This window comes from Crocodylus siamensis, chromosome 5, assembly GCF_052110815.1.
Source record: "Crocodylus siamensis isolate JL-2025a chromosome 5, ASM5211081v1, whole genome shotgun sequence".
NCBI lineage: Eukaryota > Metazoa > Chordata > Crocodylia > Crocodylidae > Crocodylus > Crocodylus siamensis.
Genome location: NC_143399.1, coordinates 76,639,481 through 76,663,530, shown reverse-complemented (window position 1 = coordinate 76,663,530; position 24,050 = coordinate 76,639,481). Strand labels below are relative to the sequence as shown.

At 42.6% G+C, this 24,050-nt stretch overlaps 1 protein-coding gene across 4 annotated transcripts; it reads left to right on the top strand.

Moving 5' to 3' along the window:
* The first annotated feature begins 1,522 nt into the window (after window positions 1–1,522).
* On the top strand, window positions 1,523–23,027 carry FH (fumarate hydratase). 4 transcript variants are annotated; one of them, XM_090049198.1, is made up of 10 exons: window positions 1,523–1,677; window positions 6,604–6,738; window positions 8,335–8,445; window positions 11,529–11,705; window positions 13,440–13,622; window positions 14,643–14,808; window positions 18,548–18,751; window positions 19,559–19,686; window positions 21,238–21,391; window positions 22,821–23,027. In XM_090049198.1, exons 1-10 carry the CDS (start codon window positions 1,573–1,575, stop codon window positions 22,961–22,963), a joined length of 1,506 nt encoding a protein of 501 aa, XP_089905324.1. In that variant the 5' UTR covers window positions 1,523–1,572; the 3' UTR covers window positions 22,964–23,027. The 4 variants fall into 4 exon arrangements, with proteins under 4 accessions (XP_089905324.1, XP_089905325.1, XP_089905326.1 ...); XM_090049199.1 differs by lacking the exon at window positions 1,523–1,677 and adding an exon at window positions 1,713–1,905; XM_090049200.1 differs by lacking the exon at window positions 1,523–1,677 and adding an exon at window positions 1,946–1,969.
* Window positions 23,028–24,050: the final 1,023 nt, after the last annotated feature.

Genomic DNA, 24,050 nt, shown 5'->3' with positions numbered 1-24,050 from the left:
GAAGATAAATTTGCACAGAAAGCTTGTGCAGAAAAGAACTCCCAGGGGTGGTGGATAGTACCGGGAGGAAAGGTCATGATACCCAGGCCATTGCTTCAGGAGGTGCTGCAACAGCTCCATGCAAGAACCCATATGGGAGGCTTGGCTTTGGGTGATCTAGTGATCCAAGAAGCAGTAGCCCCAGGGCTATATGCAGAAGCTCAGCGCATTGCTACCAGGTGCATCACATGCCAGAAAGTAAACCCTCGAAGGAAACCCCCTGTGCCAATGGGAGGTATATGGGCGGGGGGGGGAGGGGTGCTTCATTCTAGCTCTAACTTGCCTACATAGCTGTTTGAAATGCCTCAGGATCTATAATAATGACACACTTATTTTGTCTGCCCAGAGCATACTGTTTGGTTGCTTCAGTTAGCATTGGCTGCCAAGACAACCGATCAGCCTGTCCCAGACAGACAGAATAAGCCTATTATTATTAGAGAGCGGGGTAGGCAACGTGTTTTTGGCTGAAGTGCCAAACACCCTTCCCCCACCCCCCATGCCCACCTTGGAAGGTGCCGGAGTGCCTGCATGCCAGAAAAACAAAACGAGGGCAGGGGGTACATGGCCCCCCATCTCGGGCTCCGTGGCTATCAGCAGCTACCCAGAACCTGGCCAGGCTGCAGCCAGGAGCCTGCAAACAGCTGCTGCCTCCTTCCCTCGGCCCCAGCTGCCTCCCAGACCCGGCCGCAGGCTCCGGGGAGGCAGCAGATAGCGGTGATGCTGCCCCCGCTGCTGCCGCTTCTGTAAAGCAGTATGTGGCACCCCACACGGCTGGGCACAGCGGGGGATACAGAAAGTTGCATGTCACTGAGCTCCCCGCTGCCCTGGCCACACTTCCCCTGCAGGCGGGGGTAGGAGCAAGGGGCACAACTCTGCGTGCTGCCCACGCTGCTCCCGTGCACACAGGGGAAGTGTGACAGGGGTAGCGCGGAGCTTGCAGCAGCGGGCAGCTTCCATGTGCGGCCCTTCTGCGAGCCGCTGCTTTGGGTTGCGCATGCTGTGCTTCTGGCCCTGCTGCCCTCCCCCAGCACCGTGCATTCTGGCAACCGGCGCAAGCTCGGCGGTAGCTGCTGCTTATTGTACGTGTTGAATACTTTTAATATTCTCTCTCGAGCATGGGCTTGAAATGATCCTGCACATACAGTAGTTATCATGCAGCCGCCTCAGGGAAGTCGCCCTGCCTTCGTCCTGCTTTGTCCCGCGCGCTTCGCCCGCCCCACTCCGGCCACACGGAGGTCGACGGCTTCGCTGCTGCAAGTGCGCATGCGTGTGCGCACCAGTTCCACGCGTACCTTCCGCCCACCACGACCTGCGCGAGAAGGGAGTGGAGAATTCGGCCCCGCCCCTACGCTGCCCTTTTCGCTGCTTTTCTATTGGCTTCGGGCCCGTCCCCCACCACCCCATCCAGGTTGCTCATTGGTCCGCTTGCGGCAGGCTCTGCCCCTCCCATACTGATCCTGGCCCGCGGAGTGGCTGCTCGCGCTCTCGTCTCCGCGCGCGCTCCTCCCTCTTCCCCATCCCCGTGCCCTCGCCATGTCCCGCGCACTCCGGTTCCTGGCGCGCTCGGGCGGCTTCGCGCGCACACCCGCTCCGCGCACCGCCGTCCCGCGCCTGCTCCCGCCGCGCGCCGCCGGGATGGTGAGCGCGTGGGCCGTGGCCGGGGCCGGGGCCGGGGCGTGACCTTCAGCTGCCCTGTGAGGAGACGGCCTCTGGGGTGGGCCGTGGCTTGCTGCGGCGGTGGCCGGGTGCTGAGGCCTCAGGGGGTGCAGCGGGGCGGCGCTGACACTTGATTAGCGTGTCCGGGCATCCTTCCCCTCCTTGCACGACGGGATGCCAGCCCCGCTCTGTCGCCCGTTGCTCACACGGGTACAGTCATTGGTTATCTGCTGATTGCTGACATGCATGAACAGTTCAAGTTATGCATACTCCAGTGCGTAGTCTTTTTTACAATCCTGAGTTTATATTCCTAAACAGAGCACGCTCCATTTCTCCTGTGGCCTGTGCCAGACAAACATGATACTATTACAGATGCACAATGCATTATATTCTTAACTGGATACATCTAAATACTAAGAGGTAACTGTAGGACGCTAATTAACCAGTGCAGATTGGGTTTTTCTGATGTTGCATTGAAAGCTTGTAAAGAAAGGAAATTTTTTTGCTACTATTTAGTTGGTTGAATACAAGATTTTGCTTCTGACCTGAGAGATTTATCGTACCTTTTGAACACTTTATTTAAGCCCATGTACGAGAGATAATATTATCGTGCAAATACGGTAATTAAATTAAAAATTGTAGCTGTGAGGTTGGAGCAGATGATTTTCAGGACTCTATATAAATGCTTGCCTTTGAAACCAGAGGACTGGACTCAGTGGCCTGAGAGGCACCTTCTAGTCCTATGTGTGTAAGGTTATCTGCATTCCCATTTTGTTACGCAGGTAGGGGGGAAAAAGAAAGAAAACCTATTTATGTAAATCTAGCTCTGCATAAACTTTGGTTTGAATCAATTAAACAAAGACCTATGCGATTTATCTGTAGTTAATATTTCTTCCTCCTGAGCCTTTAATAGAGCTATTTTTGTCAAAGCCTTTCCTTCCTTTCTCTGCATACACCAGGGGCAGGCAACAATTTTGGGCAGAGGACTGCTAACTGAGTTTTGGCAAGCTATTGAGGGGTGCATGACAGGCAGCCCAGGGCAGATAAATAATAATCTAAATTTTTTAGGGGCCTCGTGGGCCAGATAGAATGGCCTGGCGGGGTGTCTTCCGGCCCCCCGGGCTGCATTTTGCCCACCTCTGACCTACACCCTCCTTTGGTCCCTAAACAAGTCTTGTAACAAGGGATGCTTGCTTTTGAAAGAGGACACCTTTGCAATCAAAGCTGAAGGGGTCAGACAAAGAGCACTTAATATTCTGTAAACAACATACAGTTGTTGCTTTTTGACTTCAGAATAAAAAAGAAAAGATGTGAAGCAAAGCAAAAAGCAGAAGGTGCCTTAAATTTTCAAACAAACATATTATATCAAAGTATCAGCAGTGGATTGAATTTTCAAAGCATGGGAAGAGGTTTCAGAGGCATGGGTGGAAGTAGTGACCTTTGAAATTGTGAATTTCCAAAATGCACTTTTTTTTTTGTCCTCCTAAATTACAAGTAGCATTTACCATTTTGCTATGTAAAGACCTAATTTTTATAGTAGAAGGATATGCTACAAAATCCATATCACTGCACTTTGGAAAATATTTTTAAGGGACAAAATAGAAAATCAGTGAATAGAATTAAACCACTTCAGGTTGAATTTTTTGATGACTGCACTCTTGGGAGACTTGTTCTACTAATTGAGTTTCATACTGTCACGTTACTGCTATTTTACATTTAAAAAGTAAAAAACCCTTCCTGTGCCTCAACATGGAGTATTTGAGAGTACAACAATAGTTTTATTTTAAAAATTGTGATAGTCTTTAATTGTCATTGAATTAGGGATAGGAGGGTTAGACTCATATCAAACCTGTCATTATTTTAAACTATCATGTAAGTTTCTACAGCAGGCATTGTAGCAACTGTCCTGCCCTTTGATTTACTCCCTTGCATTATGGCTCAATCTGTTGCAACATCAAAATACTTAGTTACCAGATAAGAGGTAAAAGTACAGTTATATTTGCCTAAATTACTTGAGCTGTGCACTCTTTTTTTTGGTCAATCTGGGTTTTACTTTTAGGCCTGGCAGTACCAATTCTAAGCTCTACCTAATAGGGGATATGGCACAGCAAGTTCAGTCTGGGAACTGTGCTAATTACAGCAGACTTTCATGGCCGTTTATTCGGCTTCTTCATAGCCCAGACAACAGAGTACAAGTTGCTGCAGTCGGTGGGGAAGCTCTATTGGTCACTGGGGCACTATAAAAGTCATAGTGGCTAATGAAATCAGTACATCCAGGTATAACTAGCATGTAGAAAGGTAATTTTAGGAAGGGGTAACAATAAAGGAACATGTGCGTTACTTTAGGCAGCATTGCTGACACAGTATGCAAGCATTAAGATGATTTAAATTAATTCTTAAAGAAATAATATGTCTTACAGATGGCACAAAGGAATTGTACCCCATTTATGTGTACAGATATGCATGACTGAGTTCATTTTTGCCTTCCATTGACACATTTGTATTGACTACCAGTAGATATGGGAGTAACTATCCATACATGAATGCAATTACCCTACAACTAATCAGACTACTTTTTGGAACAGAGGAGAGTAAATCTTTAATTTGTTGAACATTTTTTCCAGATAAGATCGAGGCATATATGTGTTTTTCAAGTGCATGAGCAAAGTGAAATGGGATAATGCTTAAATTTTGTGCAGACATAAGTTACTCTGCCGTGAAATTACTGTATACCAGTATAAAATGTTCCAGTTTAATTGTAACATTTGTCTGCTCCTAAATGGGAAAAATTGGAGGTAAATCTCTACCACTTTGATCCTGTTTATGTTGGTATGGGAGTGGACATACATAAAAGTTGAATTGGAACAGCTGATGCATACTCCTGGAGCAGCAAGTCTGTTCAACTTGCCTCCTTTTAAAAAAAATATAAAGTTATTGTTTGTCCATAGCTTTAGATTCCCATTTAATGGAATAGGTTATAACCCTAAATATGTTCAGCAGAACAAATGTATATGTTAGTAATCTTGGTGACTAGAATTAGATAAAATCTAAGTAAAAACTAGCTTTCATGTACAGTAAGGGAATAGTGTGTGTGTGTGCATTTAAGTTATTTTCTGTGCAATTCTGTTGACTTCTTGTGGGTTGTGTGTCTTCACTTATGTTCCAAAATTACCTTGATGGATTTTTTTAAAACATCTTTCAGATGTAGATCAGTTAAAATGTATGTGTTTCTGGCTGTATCAAGAAAATAAAATCAGGGATGTATTAGGTAGCCATGTTGGTCTGAGACAAAAAGAAATGCAAAAATCTAGAACTCTTGGTTTAAGGAAATAAAATAGCATTTTAAAAAGTCAAACACATTTTCTTATATTGTGTTCCATTTAAGTATATAGCCCCTGGAAAGAAGAAAAAGGGCTTTATGCTTACCTGGAGCATGCACTTAGCTGAACTGGTAAATAGTGATTATCAACGACTCTGTGCTGCCAGTGCATTGGTGTTAGGAGCCCCCAAAATGACTAGCTGCTGTCAATTTCAAGGTTTGTAATGGCCAGTTTGGGGGCTGCTGTTAGGAACCTTGAAAATGAAGGAGACTTGAAAACTAGGTAACGTAATTCAAGGTGTCTGCTAAAAGACTTTTGACAGCTGCTTCCTCTTCAACGTTTCTGGTGGTTAACTGCAGTACAATTGCATTACAAAGTAGGCAGTGATACCTAAGAGTTGTTTGCAGTCATGATTCCTGGGTTTAACTGTTATGCAGATAATTGATTGTTACAGTATAAGCAGTAGCTAAGTATTTGGCAATGACATTCTGTTATGCCAGTGATGCTCAACCTTTTTTTTCCCAGCATGCCAAATGGGCAGGGAGTGCTTGGTCAGACTGCAGGCTAGATGATGATTCTGATCCAGTGCCCAGGGCTGGCACAGCAGCCACCATCTGGCCACGCAGAACAGAGTGGGAGCAGCACAACCTGAGCCTGGCCTTGCAGGGGAGGAAGGGGGCTTTACCTGGCCTTCATGGGGAAAAGGGAAGTATAGCTTGGACCTGTGGGGTGGGGGTGGAGGAAGGGGAATGGCCTAACTCCAATCTTGGTCCTGGTGGGAAAAAGGGGATGTAGCACAGTCTTGCAGGGGAGAAGGGGGTGTGGGCTGGCCCTGTGGGGAGGAGAGGACACAGCCTGGATCTGAAAAGGCACAGGAGGCTTGGGGTTTGGGAATTTGGTAGAGGGAGGGTGGCCATATTAATGGCTGTCGCTCCCCTGCCACCCAACTCAAACTTCCTGACCCATGGGGAGCCCCTTGGGCTAGATGCAGTGGCTCTGCAGGCTGTATTTGGCTCTCAGGCTGGAGGCTGAGCACCCCTGTGTTATGAAGTTAAGTGAACAATGTGCTTATCAGTATGCATATAAAGTAGAGTACACTGTATATTTTTAAAATGGTAAATGTAATGTCTTAGCTTTATGTATGCAAGTATATGAAGTATTTTGTACTGTCAGCTTTTTTTTTAAGCTGAACTCAGTAAAACAGTGATTATGCTTTTGGACGATGAACTGGGAATTCACTGACTAGAAAGATGTGGGTTCCTGGCTGAAAGAAACTGAATGCTTCATAAGAATAAATTATTCTGTGCAGTCTTCAGATGTCCTTTCTAGTATACTCCCTCCTATCATCTGATCAGTGATCAGAGGCTGGGTTATGTATTAACAGTAATAGGGCTTGTTACTGTCTTGGGAAGGCGTGAAGTGCTTTGATATTTGAAAAACTGGGAAAATAATATTACAAACTTTTTATTGGCATCTGGTTGTTTGTTGCCAGTGTATCCCCTATTTTTTTTTAGGTACAAAATACTTTTTTTCTTCAAAAGATCTCCAGTGTTTACTAATGCTTGGTGTTTGTCTTTATTTTCTACAGGCCAGTCAAGACACTTTTAGAATAGAATATGATACCTTTGGGGAACTGAAGGTCCCAAATGATAAGTATTATGGTGCACAGACTGTGAGATCTACAATGAACTTTAAAATAGGTGGTGCTTCTGAGAGAATGCCGGTAAGTAGCTTGAATCTATTTTTAGGGGTGCACTGATATAGAATTTTTGGGCTGATGCTGGTGGCTGATTTTTAATGAACCATATCAGCCTACACCAGCCTAATTACCAATATGCAGCCCGGCAGCATGGAGAGCAGTGTCTGGCTGGTAAGTCTGTTGGGGGGGGGAAGAGACGGGGCTGGGCAGGGTTGCACTCGGGGTGGGTGGCAGCGGTGCTGGGAGGCAGGAGGCTATGACAAATTTTGGGGTGGCTGTAGCTCCCCACATAGTTCCCTTCCCAGTGCTACCACTGCCTGCCCTGAGCACGGCCCTGGCTCAGCACCCTCCTACCTGGAGGAGCCTGGTGCTGCCGCTGGCCTCAGCTCACAGTGGCAGGGCCACCCTCACCCCATGCACAAGCCCTCCTGGGGTGCATGCAGTGGTGGAAGGCGGAACCCTGGACAAGCCGCTCCCGGCTCTGTCCTGTGCCCTGCCATGTGCTGCCCCAGCTGTGCAGCCCCTGCTCCTGGCCCACCTCCAGCCCCACTCCTCCTTTCACCGTGGGGGGCCTTGGTCTGCCCCTCCCCCCCTTCCCATGCCTCTTTCCCCCCACAACAGGCTTACCAGCTGGATGCTGATCTCCATGCTGCCGGGCTGCACTCCTGTCTGCCTGTGTGCTGCACTGCAGCTGTGCATATATGCATGTGGCATTTATCAGTAACATTATCAGCTACATGAGCCAAAAAATGCTAATAGCCGATAATATTGATTTTCCTTTTATCAGTGCTGATATGATATGGTACCAATGTATCAGTGTACCTCAGTCTACTTTTTTGAAGTGTAAGCTCATTTGGACCTGAGAATTGGCCAATTTCACTCTCATGGACAGGCTTCCATGTTCTTAACCTTTCAGGCATGATTGGAAAACTTGAATTGTCCTGGTAAGGAGTTTCCTCCATCAAATAACATGGCAAGAATCTCCTCAAAAAAAATTAAGTTAACTGTAGCTTTTCAATAGTTACTGTGTTATTCTAAATCCTTTTTTAAATAACTTGTTTGAGCAGAATATTTTAGCTTTAGCTTTTCAGCCGAGTGCTGTATTTTGCAGATTCTAAGGTGTAAAAAGCACTCTTACTTGGCAGTTTTCTGTATTGAAGTTATCCTCCTTGCATTCTGAGGATTATTTTGTATAAATCTGAAAGGTTGGCTTATTTTCTGTGCTGGACAGATTGAAGCAATGTAGAATTTGAGTACCTCCACTTTGCCAGGCATTGCCTTTTACATCCAGTATAAGTGAAATGTAATAAGACCTTTGTCCAAAAAAGCAACCGATTTATTTTTTTTCCTGGTCTTTTGGTACAAGTATTATTTGAAATTTGTTGTGATCTGTATTGTGTCTTAGTGTACAGAGAATTAGTATGTACATCTTTGCAATTTCCTACTGCCCTACTTGATTAGATCTTAGAGACATTTAATTATCACAGATTGTATGGATAATGTCTTTGGACAACTTAACTCCATCCTTTTTGGATTTAGGCATAGAAGGAGTTAGATGAGCCTAGACTTTTCCTATAAATAAACAGTTTACCTCTTTTTCAATGCATCTTCATATTTCAGGTTCAAGTTATAAGAGCTTTTGGGATCCTGAAGCGAGCAGCTGCTGAAGTTAATCAGGATTATGGTCTTGATCAAAAGATTGCTAATGCCATTATGAAAGCAGCAGATGAGGTAGGAGGATGCTGTTTAAAGCATTAGAACTGTGGTCCCTATTCTATGTGTGCTAAATATCTTTCTGTAGGAACAGATTGTTTGAGAAAGGTGTATTCAATTTCCTGAATTGTTACAGTAAAGCATTAGTAACTGACTGGTACATTTTGTTTAATGACCTAAAATGGTCTACTTAGTTTTGCTTCTTATGTTTTATAGAAGCAAGTGGATACTTTAACGCATTTTGATATCTCTTTTTAAAGGTAACTTTTTCTCCTCACTACTACTACAATAAAGTTGTTTCGAATTAATGCTGTCTTTGCCATCTGTAAAATAGGCAACATAAAATCCTCATCAGACAGGCAATGTAGAAATTAAAGACAGGGGATAGGATTTCATAGACTTTCATAGATTTCATAGACATCAGGGCTGGAAGGGACCTCGGGAGATCGTCGCGTCCAGCCCCCTGCCAGGATCAACCATGTTGGTCTGTTTGCTATACTTCTTGACTGGGTGGGGGATTTTGGGTGGTAGAATCTCATTTGCCAGACAAGCCTTGTAACTCTTGACATTTGTGATTTTTACCGTCTGCACCCTGGGTGGTATCTTGTCTTGGATTATGATTCATCTCAAAGAATTTCCTATGCCTCCAAATTTTAGGAAAGATTACTGGTCCTGAGCCGTAACCTTCATTGTCATCCTCAGGGCCAAAAGGAGGCCAAACTATAGAGCAGTGATATTTCCTTTAAGTTTATTGTTTTGCTGTATACCTTTACCATTCAAAGTCATGGCTAATAAAAATAATCCCTTTTGTCACTAGATCTACATCAAAATTTCTCTTGGGTTGTTGGAGAGATTACAGAGTTATTCTTCACTAATTCTGTTCCTTCCTTGTTTCATATCCCCTTTTCCCTTCCATTTTTGCACTTCTTCCTGTGGAGCTTCTTGAATACTCCATTTTGAGAAATGCTGCTATAAGAGGAGGGAAGTGATTTGGTTCCCCTTTACCAGGCCAACTGCTAGGCACTTGGAACAGCCTGCCGGTTCTATGCCTTGTCTTTTGAGCTGGTGGTTGTCATGATCACATACCTTCAGAGGCTGGGAGTTTGTTACCCTTCTTGGATGACTGGTTGGTCAAGGGCATTGTTTTCATGGGTAGCAATAAACTAATCCATGTCATTGTAGAGGTATTGGAAACCATTACCTAAAGTCTCCATTTGGTCTTGACATGTTCATTTGGAGAACTTGGGTCTCCTCCTAAGCTACTATTTAGGTATAAGCCTCATAGCTCCAGGACAAGACTGGGGACTATTTGATGTCCTCCTGTTGACACGGTTTAGACCGCCAGTCTCTTTGGGCCGCCTGCGGATGGCGGCTGGCGGTGAATGTGCACCCCGCACCCCCAATGGGTGGAGAACTGATGGTAAAACACCCCCGGAGGGGTGGGTCCTGCTGGTCGACGTTGTCTCTCAGCGTGTCGCCAGCACCAGAAGACATCAACAGGAAACAGTCTGGAAGGGTAACTCGCCAGCATCCAGCGTTTGATGTCTTCATGGCGGCTTGTTTAAAAGGCTAAAAGCTTAAAAGCGTAAAAAAGCTAAAAGCCTAAAACCGCCACGGGGCCGCCACTGGGTAGGGTGACCAGCACCTTAAAAACGCCAGTAAATTACAAGGGACAACAGAAGAGAAAAGAGGGTGTGCTCGTGTGGGTCATAGGTTCAAAACAAGTGCTCCCCTGGGGGACGCTGAGCAAAGACCCTGGACAGCACCCACCGGCTCGCGAACTGAGGGAGACTGGGGAAAGCACCTGTTTGACAGAAACAAGGTGTTTGAGCCAGTAGGTGATAGTTAATGGTACTTGATGTCGTTTGAACTTGAGGTTTTGTTAAAAACAAACAGCAAAGGGGCACTTGCATTGAATCTGTGTGACTGGTAGCCTCCAGACTTTCTTAGCCAGGTGTTGTTTCAAGAACAGTTTGCAGTTAGGAATGAACTTCCAAATGCCTCTTACCCAAATTGCACTTCCTGTGGAAGTGCTCATTCTGAAATAAGAAGCCCATGTGGTGGCACTGCAATTCATGAAACTTGTTCTATCTTCAAAAGCAACTTAAGCATTTCAGAAACAAGGTTTGTTTTGACCATACTAAACATCACCTGACATTGAGTATTCTGAAAGGTGATCTGTGATAAAATGAGTTGCTCATATGCTGAATTTTCTCAAGTAGCTTCTGAGTTGGGTAGTAGCAGATCAGATTTTATTCCAGTGAGAAACACCTGAGCAGGGTTTTTGGTTGTAGCTGTGTTGGTCTAAGAAGATAGGCAGGTAAAGTTCTTTGGGCAGATGTGATATCTTTTATTAGACCAACTGAGTAGTTTGGTGGGGGTGGAGGAAGGCAAGCTTTTGGGTGTAGTCACCTTTCTTCAGACAGAGAGTCTCTGCTGGCTTGAGACTCCGAGGAATGAGAGAAGCTAAAATTTTAGCTTCCAAATAGCTAAATAACTTCTCTCAGTCCTTGGAGTCTCAGACCAGCAGAGAGACTCTATGCCTGAAGAAGGATGACTGTGTCTGAAAGCTTGCCAAGGACTTTTTTCCCCAACTACTCAGTTGGTCTAATAAGATATCACATCTGCTCAAAGAACTGTGCCTGCCTACTAACCTGAGTAGGCACCTGTAGAAGGAAACTCCAGTACTTTACTCTGTTAGTCGCCTCCAAGGGGATTGGAACCTGTGGCATTCTTAGAAGGGAGGGGGAAAAGGTGATTCTGCATACTCAGGGTGATAAGTCATTACTTAATAGACATTTTCCTTGGCTCTGTTTCTACAACTGTAAAATAAGGAATTTCAGTGAAGAGCACTTTCAGATTCTGAAATGACAAATCTTAAAACCTAGTAGAAGACAGTATCCTGTCTTGCTGCCCTAACAGTCAGTATAACTAATTTTATACTGCTCTTAATTACACTGGTAAAAAGCTACTGAAATCAGTGATGTATCTGTGGGGTACTTTGCACTTAACAAATGTAATGGAGTATTATTTAGCTAATAGCTTACAATGTGTCAGTGCTGCTGTTACAGGAATTAACAAAAACTTCTGTTTTTCTATAGGTAGCTGAGGGCAAATTAAATGATCACTTTCCTTTGGTGGTATGGCAGACTGGATCTGGAACCCAGACCAACATGAATGTAAATGAAGTAATCAGCAACAGAGCAATTGAGATAATGGGAGGGAAACTGGGGAGCAAGACCCCAGTGCACCCTAACGATCATGTTAATAAAAGTCAGGTCAGTATTTACATTTTCAAATAGGTATGGTATTTTTATAAAGATACTTTTAGTTTTACTTTTTACACTAAAACTTCCAAGTTGAATCTTAATAGTTCTTCCGAAGTCATTGCTGTTAGATATAGGTGTTTTGTGTTACAATTTCAGCCTTCAAAACTCTTATGATGGAGTTGATCACTACATTGATTCAGATGTTAATTGCTCTTCATTGTAGTGGAGCAAATAGTAATTTGCTTTGTCTACATTTCAGGGCTAACAGCAGTGCAGCAGGTTGTTAGCCACTGATAGCTTAGTTAAGGCTAATTGCAGATACAGACAGTAGATGAATTGGTATCTTGCTTTGCCAGTTCCACAAGAGAGGACCAAGGATTGGAAAAATCTGGAGCATAATTGTTCTTATCTCTAATTCTGGGGTTGAATTAAAGCTGGCTACAACTTCTCTGTTGCCTTTCTTTTAAATAATGATCTCCCTATCCAAGGTTGTTGTTTTTGTTATTAGAATAACAGAAAAAAATGAGCTCTTTTTGAGATATTATATGCAGCTTTGTTCAAATGATTACTAACTGCAGTCAAACTGCTAGCTATTTTACAGATGGAAATATAATAAACTCTGAAATGTATAGGTCACTAATTTGATATTGCTTATGTTTTGTTCTGGTATATTAGATTGAATTTGTTGCTTCTCAGAAAAAGTTTGAACTTTTTATTAGCTTGTAGTGCATATAGGTTTTAACATTTAAAGATAATCACATAGTTAATTAATAATATGATTAAAGCCTTGGTATCTTTTGGACTTTTTGACTTGTAATATTTCTCCTCCAGATTCCCATACATTGGTAGATTGACAGGTGTTTTATTGCTTCAGCTAGCAATAATGGAATCAAATGCAGGTTTTAAAGGTCAACAAGATGAACATGTTATAGATCTCCATAGCATGTTACTCTCCCCATTCCTGCTTTCACCAGTAAAATAGTTACAGATGTTGACATTTAAATGTAAAAGTTCTGTAATTAGCACCCAGGGTAGTATCCAGTGAAGTGAACAGGTTATTTCATATCTCAGAAATATTGTTTCAGGTTCTTTGCAAATTATGGTAGGTGTTTCTGTTTTGCTTACATTTTCCTTCCCTTTTGGAAGGTTTCATTCACAATAATATCAGATTTAAAGATTTTTAAAATGAAAGCTGAAACTTTGAACAAGAGGTCTAAGCACTTCTGCTGTTCTTTACCTAATAGACTATGATGCTTGCTCCATGACTTGCTCTGGGTTAAAAAATAGTTGTTCAAGTATAATTTGAATAGTTCAAGAACTGGTCAAATTCTTAATCATCTTATTCTACCTGTTGTTGTCTCAAAAGTTAAACTAAAACCATCATTCCTTTCCTTTTTCTGTGCATGGAGGGGTCTAGGAAGGAGTGGGGGAGAGAGACTTTTGAGAGAGAGCAAATGACCTGAATTTTTAACCTCTTAATTTTCTATGTGTAAAATTTGAAGAAGGTTGGCTTGTTGTAGTGATAGCACTGGAGGGAGTTCAGGAGATCTGAATTCTTTCTGCAGACCTTGGGGAAAATATTGCTCTGAGTCTTAGTTTCTGCTGTGTAAATTATGATACTACTTTCTCACCTATCTGAGATTTTTGGGACTATATCAATTGGTGAGAAGCACTTGGATACAATAGTGATGGAAGTGAGCAAAACTTGTAAATAGTAACTGTTGTCTTGAATTTTCTTCACAGAGCTCAAATGATACTTTCCCAACAGCAATGCACATTGCTGCTGCCCAGGAAGTTAATGAAGTATTGTTACCTGGATTACAGAAGCTGCAAGATGCACTTGAAGCAAAATCCAAAGCATTTTCCCAAATCATAAAAATAGGACGTACCCATACGCAAGATGCTGTTCCACTCACTCTTGGGCAGGTATAAAACATGAAGCAATATAATTTTACCTATTTGTTTGGAGCATTTCTTGTCAATTAAAGGAGCTAATTAATGTTCATCAAGGTAAATAGGGCAAGGATGGCAACTGAGAACAAATTTCTGATGAACAGCTGAATTTCTGTTCTGTTATAGCCAGGTTGTGTTTACCAAAGATGACTCTGCAGCATTTTATATGCAGTACTTTGGGAATCTTTTTTGAAAGTCACTGATGAAGAGAAGAGCTCTGTGGAAAATAAGTTTGAGTAGAAGGTGTAGCTCTACAAACAAATCTAAATACTCACAGGACAGCCTGTGATTATCATGTTAAATTGTTGTCTATCCGCATTTTTTCAGCCAGAAAATCAGCTGTGGTGAAGGTGTTAACTGATTAATGTAAATGTAGTATTATCTAGAAATATGCAAACAAGGGGAACAGTTAAATGAAATTCTTCTAATACTTATTGTATGTGTTTACTTTTAATAAGAATACAAAGTGTTCAAACAAATTAGCTTGTTTTGAACTAATATCTCTTGGGAGCATTACCATGTTAAAAACAAGGACTTAGTTCAATTGCAGAAATATAAAAAGGCTAGTTTGGTGCTACTCACTAAACAGACACACACACACACACGTCCTGCTTAAGAGGGGTTTTAATGAAGAGGCAATACCTAAGATGAGATCCTAGAAACTCTTCTGTGGATTTTGCAGAAACGTATGAAATAATAACAGGATCCAGGTTTACAAAAAATTAGAGTTCAAATGATGAATGGAGTGGGAAAGGTCAAACACAAATACCTTTTGGATATGTAAAATAGCCAAATAGTTGCGTAACTACAGAGCTGTCTCCAATATGGGAGCAGCTCGCTAATCTATTTAAATTCTCAATAATCAAAATATATTATTTGGATAGAGATGGATGCTTTGGGGGCTTTTTAATATAAGCAGTACATCATGTTAAATGATAAAGTAATTCTGATCACTAATTCATATTTTTTGTCCTTTTTAAAAAAAAAAAAAAGGAATTCAGTGGTTATGTGCAACAAATTAAATATGGTATGGCTAGGATTAAATCAGCCATGCCCAGAGTCTATGAGCTGGCAGCTGGTGGCACTGCAGTTGGCACAGGATTAAATACCAGAATTGGCTTTGCTGAGAAAGTTGCTGCAAAGGTGGCTGAATTGACAGGTAATTCTTTTCTTTTTTCATCTTATTCCTTATTGCACTTGTTTTTTCTCTCATCTCAGAATAGCTTATGTGCTCTAGTTCAGGATAAAGATGTGCTGTTCCCTTTGGACTGCCTAGGTCTTGAAGGATATTATGGAATCTTAATAAATATTTTTTACCTTATGTCATGGAGCATGCCTTGAAACATAAGACAGTCCCATTTGTTTTTTAGTGTTAATTCTTCAGTCTTCCTATTAGAACTTACAGAAGGTAACAGTTCTGTAGATTTTACTGTTACATTTTGCCATTATGTTTGAACTACTTTAATTTTTTTTAAATAAATTGATCAAATTGATTGTATTGGCAGTGATATAAATTATTATACTGTTCTGAGCAAGATCTACTATGGGTAGATCTGGTTTCGATCTTCCATAATTAGCTGTCAGAGTACTTCAGTTATTAGCTTCACAACTCCTGTTGTAACCCAGGGCCCTTTGGTAAGAAATATGTCAGTGATACTAAATTCTGTGTAGGGAAAAAGACTGTTTCCTTTTGAGAATAGCTTTCTAGGTCTAAATCTAATTAAGTGAACCAACTAACTGACTAATAAACAGGATTCCCACAAAACATTATCATTTTTAAAAGGTTTTCTGGAGTTAATGCCTCAGCAGTTCATTTTATTTTAGCAATGCCGGGTTTAAAATTTATTTCTACCCAGTTAGTTTGTTTATAATTAAATTCTTTGCTCACTTTGTGGTAAAGAGCTTAAGCGTACCCTGATGACCATTCAGAAACCATATATATATATATATATATATATACATACACACACACACACATACTGACAACATTTCCATTTTAAAATAGTGTCTGTGTTGTAATGAAGTGAATTCCCTTATCCTCCTTGCTTCTTGTGGAGTTGAATACTGTTGATAGTGGGGATTTTGCTCTGTATATGAACATAAGCAGCCTAAACTTATGTAGGAGAGGTGAGTTATGAAAGTGCTGCTCATTCAGTTGCAAAAAGGCAAATATAATGCCCATCTTTATACAGGGAAGAAGGAAGCTTCTTGCAGGCAAGCTAAGGAAGTGCGGGTTTGTTGGATGAATGGACTGTAAGGTGGCTAGAAGACTGGCTGGATTAGAGGGTAATAGGCAATTGGTCGATGTCTGGTTGGCAGCCAGTATCAAGTGGAGTGCCCCAGGGATCATTCCTGGGGCCAGTTTTGTTCAATACCTTCATCAGTAACCTGGAAAATGGCATGTGACCCTCACAAGTTTGCAGATGATACTAAGCTGGGGGGAGTACTTGATATGCTGGAGGGTAGGGCTAGGATTTAGAGAGACCTAGACAAATTGGAGGATTGGACCAAAAGAAATCTCATGAAGTTCAGTAAGGACAGGTAGAAAGTCTCCTGCACGTAGGATGGAACAACCAATACAGGCTGAGGACTGACTAGCTAGGCAGCAGCTTTGCAGAAAAGGACCTGGGGTTACAGCGGACAATAAGGTGAATATGATCCAACAGTTGAATAAGCTGAATATGAGTGCCTTTGTTGTGAAGAAGGCTAATGACATCATGGGCTGCATTAGTAGGAACATTTGCTAGCAGATTGAGGGAAGTGATTCTTCTCTCTTCTGCATGGTGAGACCACATCTGGAGTACTCTGTCTAGTTTTGGGTTCCCCACTACAGAAGGCATGTGGACAAATTGGAGAGTCCAGTGGAGGGCAATAAAAATGGTTGGGTGGCTGGGGCACATGACTTCTGAGGAGAGGCTGAGGGATCTGTGCTTATGTAATCTGGAGAAGAGAAGACTGAGGGGGGATTTAATAGCAGCCTTCAACTACCTGAAGGGTGGTTCCAAAGAGGATGGAGCTAGACTAGGGGTGGGCAACATGGTGGATTGTGGCCGGACTTTCATTTCCGAGCAGCCTCTGCCTGAGCCGCTGTGGCCAGGTTTCATGGAGACCACAGCAGCAGTGGTGCTGTGACAGTGCGGGATCAGGCTTTCCATGAAGACCAGCTCCAGCAGCACTGGCAGGGTGGGGAGCTGCTCTGCAACCAGTACAGGGATCTTGCAGTGGTGACTGGTCTGGAGCGTGCAAACAACAGATTGCAGCTCTGCCCTGGCTTTGGACCCTGCTGTCACTGTCACTGTCACAAGATCCCAGCCCCGGAGCAGCTCCCCACCCAGCTGCATGCCCTGCCAAGGCTACTGGGGTTGGTCTCCATGGAAACCAGCTGCAGCCATGCAGACAGGGACTGCTGGGAAATGGAGTCTTCCACAGGCCCGATCCAGCTCACGGGCCAGACTTTGCTCACCTTGAGCTAGACTGTTCTCAGTGGTGGCAGATGACAAAACAAGGAACAATGGTCTCTAGTTGCAGCAAGGGAAATTTAGATTAGGTATTAGGAAAAAACTTTCTGACTAGGAAAGCACTGGAACAGTTTACTCAGAGAAGTTGTGGAATCTCCATTCTTGGACATCTTTAAGACTTGGCTAGACATAGCTTTGGCTGGGATGATCTTATTGGGTGTGGTCTCTCTTTGAGCAGGGGATTAAACTAGATCAGTGGTCTCCAACCTTTTTAAGTAGGAGATCATCTATGGCATTTAAAAACAACCCAAGATCTACCATGCACTGTCGCCACTCCCTCCCTCTCCCCCCGTCCCTGTCCAACAGGTAAGTCTGTGCGGGGGTGAGGGGGTGCATATTGAGGCAGAGGGAGAAAAAATGATTTGGGGGCACAGCTCCTCAGCAGGTGAGTCCCACCCAGCTGGGACCCCGCTCAACTTACCTCTGCTCCTGCCTCCACGGCACTGTCCCTCACTTTGGGGACCTTGATCTAGTCCCCTCCTCTCCCCCACGGACTGACCTGCTAGGTTGAGCCATGTCCGTGCATGCACGCAGGCACTTAGCCCCCATCCCAGCCTCAGATTGACTCCACGAGGCTCTGAGATCTACCAGTGGATTGAGATCCACTGGTTGGTGACCACTGAACTAGATGATCTCCTGAGGTCCCTTCCACCCCTAATTTTCTATGATTCTGTACTCTCCATGGTATGAAGAAAGAGTTCTTCATGGTTGGGCAGTGGAAACTGGAGTAATTTCAAGAAAAAGAGGGATAAGTCAACCAGCATATTCAAGAGCTGGTACAAGTTGGGAGGGGATGGGGGATGGTGGCTGAAATTAAAGACTTGCAAAATTGCTGAAAATATACCTTAATCTAGAGAGGGGCCTTCCATTTTCTGCAACACCCGTCTAAACTCCCACCCACAGATTAGCATCTCTACACACACCATGGTGACTTTGATCCTTATCCCCAAAACCCCAAACCAGTTAGCATGTTCAGGCTTTCTGACTGAAAATACCTCTCCAGTGCTGTCATAGTGAACCACTGCACAACTGCTCTAAGATCTTTTCCTTGCTAATAAATGGCTAGGGTTGTCAGTACTTCAACAGCTCTTAAATTGGATTTTTCATGCACTTCTAAGTTTCTTGCTGTTTACCACTTCCTGATACTTAGTATCTTGGATAAACATCTCGTTTGCTTTCCTCTAATATATTTTGTTACAGAAAGTCCGGAGAAGGAAAGGATCCATTCCGATTAGTATTTTAATTTTACATTTTTTACTTTATAATTATATTAAACCATATTATGAGTGACTTCTGCAATGTTTCAAGAGCTTTGGCTGGGGGAAGAGGTGGGTGCTGCTTTTGCCAGTGTTATGCCTTAACCCTCTTAATCCTCTTCAGGTTTGCCTTTCATCACTGCTCCAAATAAATTTGAAGCCCTTGCAGCTCATGATGCTCTCGTTGAACTGAGTGGTGCCATGAACACTGTGGCATGCAGTCTGATGAAGATAGCTAATGATATTCGTTTCCTGGGTTCAGGGCCACGTTCTGGCCTAGGAGAGCTCATCCTCCCTGAAAATGAACCTGGAAGCAGCATTATGCCAGGTTGTATATCTAATGTCTTTAAATTTGTTTAGATCAAATAATTAACAACCATATATAGAACTAACCACTGAGTTGAATAAAAGTGGTGTGAAGCAGTGGCATGATGCAGTTTTGGTCAGTTAATCCCATTTTCTAGTACATACATATTTTTTCAAGTAGTTTTTTGCTTTGATAACTGAGTATACTTTGGAGAGGTGCTATATAAAGGTTTGAGAGCAGTACATTACTTCTGGGTGATAAAACAGCACTTGGGTGTGAAGGCAAACAGCTGTCAAGAACATACAAGCAACCTTTTGGATATTTCCCTTCTGCATAAGGCAACCTAATTGCATTATCAGAAAAGAGCAGTGGGTTTAATAAATCATTACTTTTTGCCCAGTGATGTTCAATCTACAGTCTGCTGGCTGGATCCAGTCTGTGGCATGGGGGATCAGCAACAAGCAGCTTGGCCTGGCATGTCCCCTTCCCTTTCCTGTGCAATGCTGCTGATCCCCTTTACAGTCCTCTCTTTCTCTTTTCCATCACTTGTGGCAGGCAATAGGAAAGTGAAGCGTCTTCCTCTCTCCCTCTGACATTGACTCCTAGCTGGAGGGAGTGGTGCCTCGCAGTGCAACTGAGTTGTAGGCACCTGGCCCACTGCTTTAAAAGGTTGAGCACCACTGCCTCTGCATAGTTCATTAGCTGAAAGCCCTTTTAAGAGTTGAATATTCAAGAAACAAAACCTGCAGATATGACGGGGAGGAATAAATGAGCTAATGAAAGCTGCGTTTATTGACTTTTTTTCTTGAATCCCCTTTTTACAAACAGGAAAAGTGAATCCCACCCAGTGTGAAGCTGTTACGATGGTGGCAGCTCAAGTGATGGGAAATCATGTTGCTGTTACAATAGGAGGCAGCAATGGACACTTTGAACTGAATGTTTTCAAGCCCATGATTGTAAGCTCAAAACCCTGTAATCATTTCAGAAACCATATAATTTCTTATACATTGTTTGTGAAGAATTTAAGACTGCCTGGGCAATGCAGTCACTAGAGTGATGAAGAAATATAAATATCAGGAGAAATGAGAATCCTTAACAGTAAATCAGTTTGTTTTGGAAGACAACTTGTTGTCCCATATATGATGGATCATTTTTTAGCACTTTGAGCTCAGAGGTGCATATACTCTGATCATAGTACCCTGGCAGAAGAAAGGCAAACGACAAAACTGAGGCCACTAGGTTGAGCAACTTGTGTGAAGGCCTGAAGGGTCTGTCTTAGGACTGTTCATTCCAGAGCTTAGATGACACCGTTTGTTGTTGGGTAGTCTCTTTGGCCTTCCTGAAGTATGGTCTCCTGTAGGCAGGAAGACCTTTTCTAGTTGTACCATTGCAATCTCCCATTTAATTTGATGATGTTCAAACTGCAACTTCAGATTAACAATGTTTACATAAACTAATTGTATGTATACTGCTTTCAATAAAAGGACTGCGTGCCTTTCTCTTCAGGAAAGCTATGAAGAGGAAAGGAGCTGTAAGGAAGAATGAATTGAGGGGAAAAATAGGAATAATAAAGATAAAAACCATAATAAGCACAGGAAATTCATGGAGAAGGGAGGGTGTAAAGTCAAAAGGAGAAAATTAAGAAACAAGGTAATGGTTAGAGCAGAAGAGAAAGTATAAAATAGTTGTTTTAGGCCTGCAGGAAAGATTCTAGATATAAAATAGTAGAAATAGTAGATGCAGATCAGAAATGGTAAAGGGAATGATGTAGCTAGCAACATAATGTTTTTTACTTGGTCATTTATTGACTACCATACTATTTAGAAGAGGGTCATTTAAAACAAGTCCATAAGACAGTTGAAACCCAGTTGTCTCTGAATATCCTAAATGAGGAGTTTCAAACTGGTTTGGCATTGGGAGCTCCTTGGGGGCTGTATCTGGACCTCGGGACTCCGCAGGGACCAGATCCAGACTCACCCTCAGCTGCTAAAATGTGAGTTAACAGTATATTACTAAGATACAGTGATATTATCATCAGAATATTTAGAAGTCTGTTTCCATTGGCAGTGCTTACTAAAAGTTTTCACTTTGGTGCCATCTACCAGATTATGTAATTGGAATCTTGCCTCCCAGATAAGATGATACTTAAAGCTTCCAAATGTCATCATCTACTGTTGTATAGTTTAATTAAACCAAAATAAAAATAATTACCTAGCAGTTTACTCTGAGAAGCTTACGAAGATGCTTTCCTTACACACACTAGTTTGGATAATATTCGTTATGTGTAAGAATTCAACAACTCTTTAGTTTGAGAAGTTTTCCCCAAACAACTTCTTAAACATCAATGATTTTTATGTTACAGAACTAAGAGTACAATTACAGTACAATACACCGTTTCTAATGAAGTTCTGTCAAATGGGAAGGTATTATAATACCAATGATGTATTGGATCATTAAAACGCTAATAGCTGTGTCTAAACTTTCTGCCTTTTTTTTTTTTTTTTAAGATTAAAAATGTATTGAATTCTGCAAGGCTCCTTGGAGATGTTTGCATTTCATTCACTGACAACTGTGTGGTTGGGATCCAAGCCAATACAGAGAGAATCAACAAACTAATGAGCGAGTCTTTGATGTTGGTGACAGCACTTAATCCCCACATTGGTATGTCTCAAACTTTACCTATTATTAGAACAAATTAGGGGTGCACCAATAGAGATTTTGGGGGCAGATACAGATGGCCAGTTTTTAAGGAGACGTATCAGTTGTTATCGATCCAATTTCTGATACAGCTGTGTGCAGCTGATAAGTCTGTTGTGGATGGGGAGGGGGGACGGAAGGGGGGTGATGGACAGGTCAAGGACCCTGATGAGGGATTGAGTGGGGTTGGGGCAGGTGCTGTCTGGACGGGGCAGGGTGCCAGACAGAGTCACAGCTTGTCCGGGGGGTGTGGGACGGCTCCTGTTGGTGCGCGCACCCCAGGAGGGCATGGGGATGGGAGGGGTGTGCCCCCAGATCTGTATGGGTAGGGGACCTGCCCTTTCCCTTCTGCCCTGTGTTGGCAGGATCCCGGCATGGGAGATCTGCAGCCCCAGCCCCTGCCCCTGCCCCTGCCCATGGCGGTGAGGGGAAGCTGTGGCTCCACAACTGGGCAGTGCCCCTAGTGGCTCAGCTGCACCTGTGGCTCCCCGCCATCAGCCTAGGGGGCCCACATAGCACTAGGCACACGGTGAAGACATGAATGGTCAGGGCCATTCCTGCCAGAGATCTCTAAATTAGATATGTGCTATCAGTTAACTGTTTAACCAATATAATTAGAAGAGGTTAAACAGGTCATTTTTTAAATTATAACTTTAACCTTAATTCCTGTCCAGGGTTTCTGCTTTTCAGTGCCTGTGTTTTTATACCAGTTAGACTATTTTGTCACTAGGTGGCACCACTTGTCTGTGTTGGAAACCAAGTGACAGAATTACTGATTTCTGTCCAACTTTACATAGCTAGTTTACCATAAGAAAAAATATGATTGGTTACCATAGTGCCTAGGACCCCAGTCATGGAACAGGACCTTATTTTATATAACACTAGAATGTGATAGTTTTCATTGTTGGCTGAAAAGAAAGTTTCTGTTCAAAACAGCCACATCTGGTTTTTAAGACTTTCCTGACAAGGTTCCTGGAGAGCTGAGATAACTGTACACTCAGTTGTCTTGTCCTAAACTTTCCAATAGTAACCAACTATTGCAGGTTAGCCACAAAACACTAGAGGAACTGTTTGAGGAAATATTTCACTGGACTGAATGGTGATGAGCCTAACTTTTTTAGATATTGTATGACAAAATGTTAATCAGATGTTCTATAGACATAATTTTTTCTATATCGCTTTTAATTGCTGTCTCTTAGGCAGGAAGTTGCTCCAGAAATATACCTGTTCATTATTTAAAATGAATTCAATTAATGCAGAGTTGCTGTAGTTATTAGTAGCCAGATTATGTGGAGGCCAAATTTTCCTGTGGCTGCCTCTAGCAAATTCTTTGAATCTCCATTTTACCAAAAGGACAATTAATCTTGTATTCTTTTTTTTGTTTTCACTACAGGATATGACAAGGCAGCAAAGATTGCCAAAACTGCACACAAAGAAGGGACAACACTAAAAGAAGCTGCTATTAAGCTTGGATTCCTTACATCAGAACAGTTTGATCAGTGGGTGAAGCCTACGGAGATGCTCGGTCCTCAGTGACTTTAACAAGTGTACTTAACAGAATAATTTAAATTGTATAATATAAAATATTATGGGGCCTGTTTGTTTTGTCTCTCATTGTCACTTGCCTCATGGATAACCATATATTTTTCCTTTGTGAGATATAAGGCTAGAATGGTTTTCTGATACAACATACATACACAGAAGAAAAATCTTTCCCCAAAAGATTGCTTCAGTGGCAGCTCAGCACCAGGATTATTTCAATATGTATTTAACTTAAATATATTTCTGAAAAAAAATAACTGCAAATTTGAAATGGTGTTACCAGAGCAACATGCGAATGACTAATTTACTGGATATTCTCTAAAGTATCCCATCTTGGGAAGACAGCTAATGCCCGACTGAATTTTAGTTAAGACTTTCATTTCTGCTTCCCTTCCCTCATCTAACACCATAAGACATTTTTCTTTAAAATAATAAACCTGAAGGATGCTATAGTCAGCAGGGTTCTTGGTTTTTGAGGACAGTCTTCTGGGGGGAAACCAAGGGTCCTGAATACAAATAGAGCAGCTTCCTGCAACCCCCTGGCTGGAGCACCAGGTGGGGAAGTTACAGCACAAATACAGGTTTCCCTCGCTTTATACAGGTTCTGTATGTGTGAATTTGCTCTTATGCGTTGACCCTTTTTCTGCCAAAAATTTGTTATATGCAAGGCAAACTCACTCATGCGATTGCTGTGATGGAAGCCTGGAGTCAGCTGCTTTGCGTGGTGCAGTGTGGGAATGATGCGCACCAAAATATAGCCTGTGTGGATCTGTGCTCCTCACTAGTTGTCTGCAACATGCGTTTCTGTAGTTGCCATTGCCATTATAGTGCTTTGTGCTTGTGTATACTGCCTACTGTTGGCAAGTACCAAAATGGTCTTGTAAAAGTGGAAGAAACGGGTCTGGGGGTCAGTACAGTTCAGGTCTTGGAACTGTCTCTATTTGTTATGTTGTAAAGTGGGTTCCCTTTACGTGAATTTGAGTTATGTGCTGTTTTCCAGGCATGCATGCACAGCATAAAGCGAGGGAAACCTGTAAGCATGCCCAGGCAGTGCTGAGGGTCTTGCCTTGCCCTGTGCTGG

Coding starts and splice junctions, on each gene's coding strand:
- FH (XM_090049198.1), top strand. CDS start 1,573: ATGTCCCGCGCACTCCGGTTCCTGGCGCGCTCGGGCGGCTTCGCGCGC. Junction 11,706..13,439: donor ATCATGTTAATAAAAGTCAG/GTCAGTATTTAC, acceptor TTTTCTTCACAG/AGCTCAAATGATACTTTCCC. Junction 18,752..19,558: donor TGGAAGCAGCATTATGCCAG/GTTGTATATCTA, acceptor TTTTACAAACAG/GAAAAGTGAATCCCACCCAG.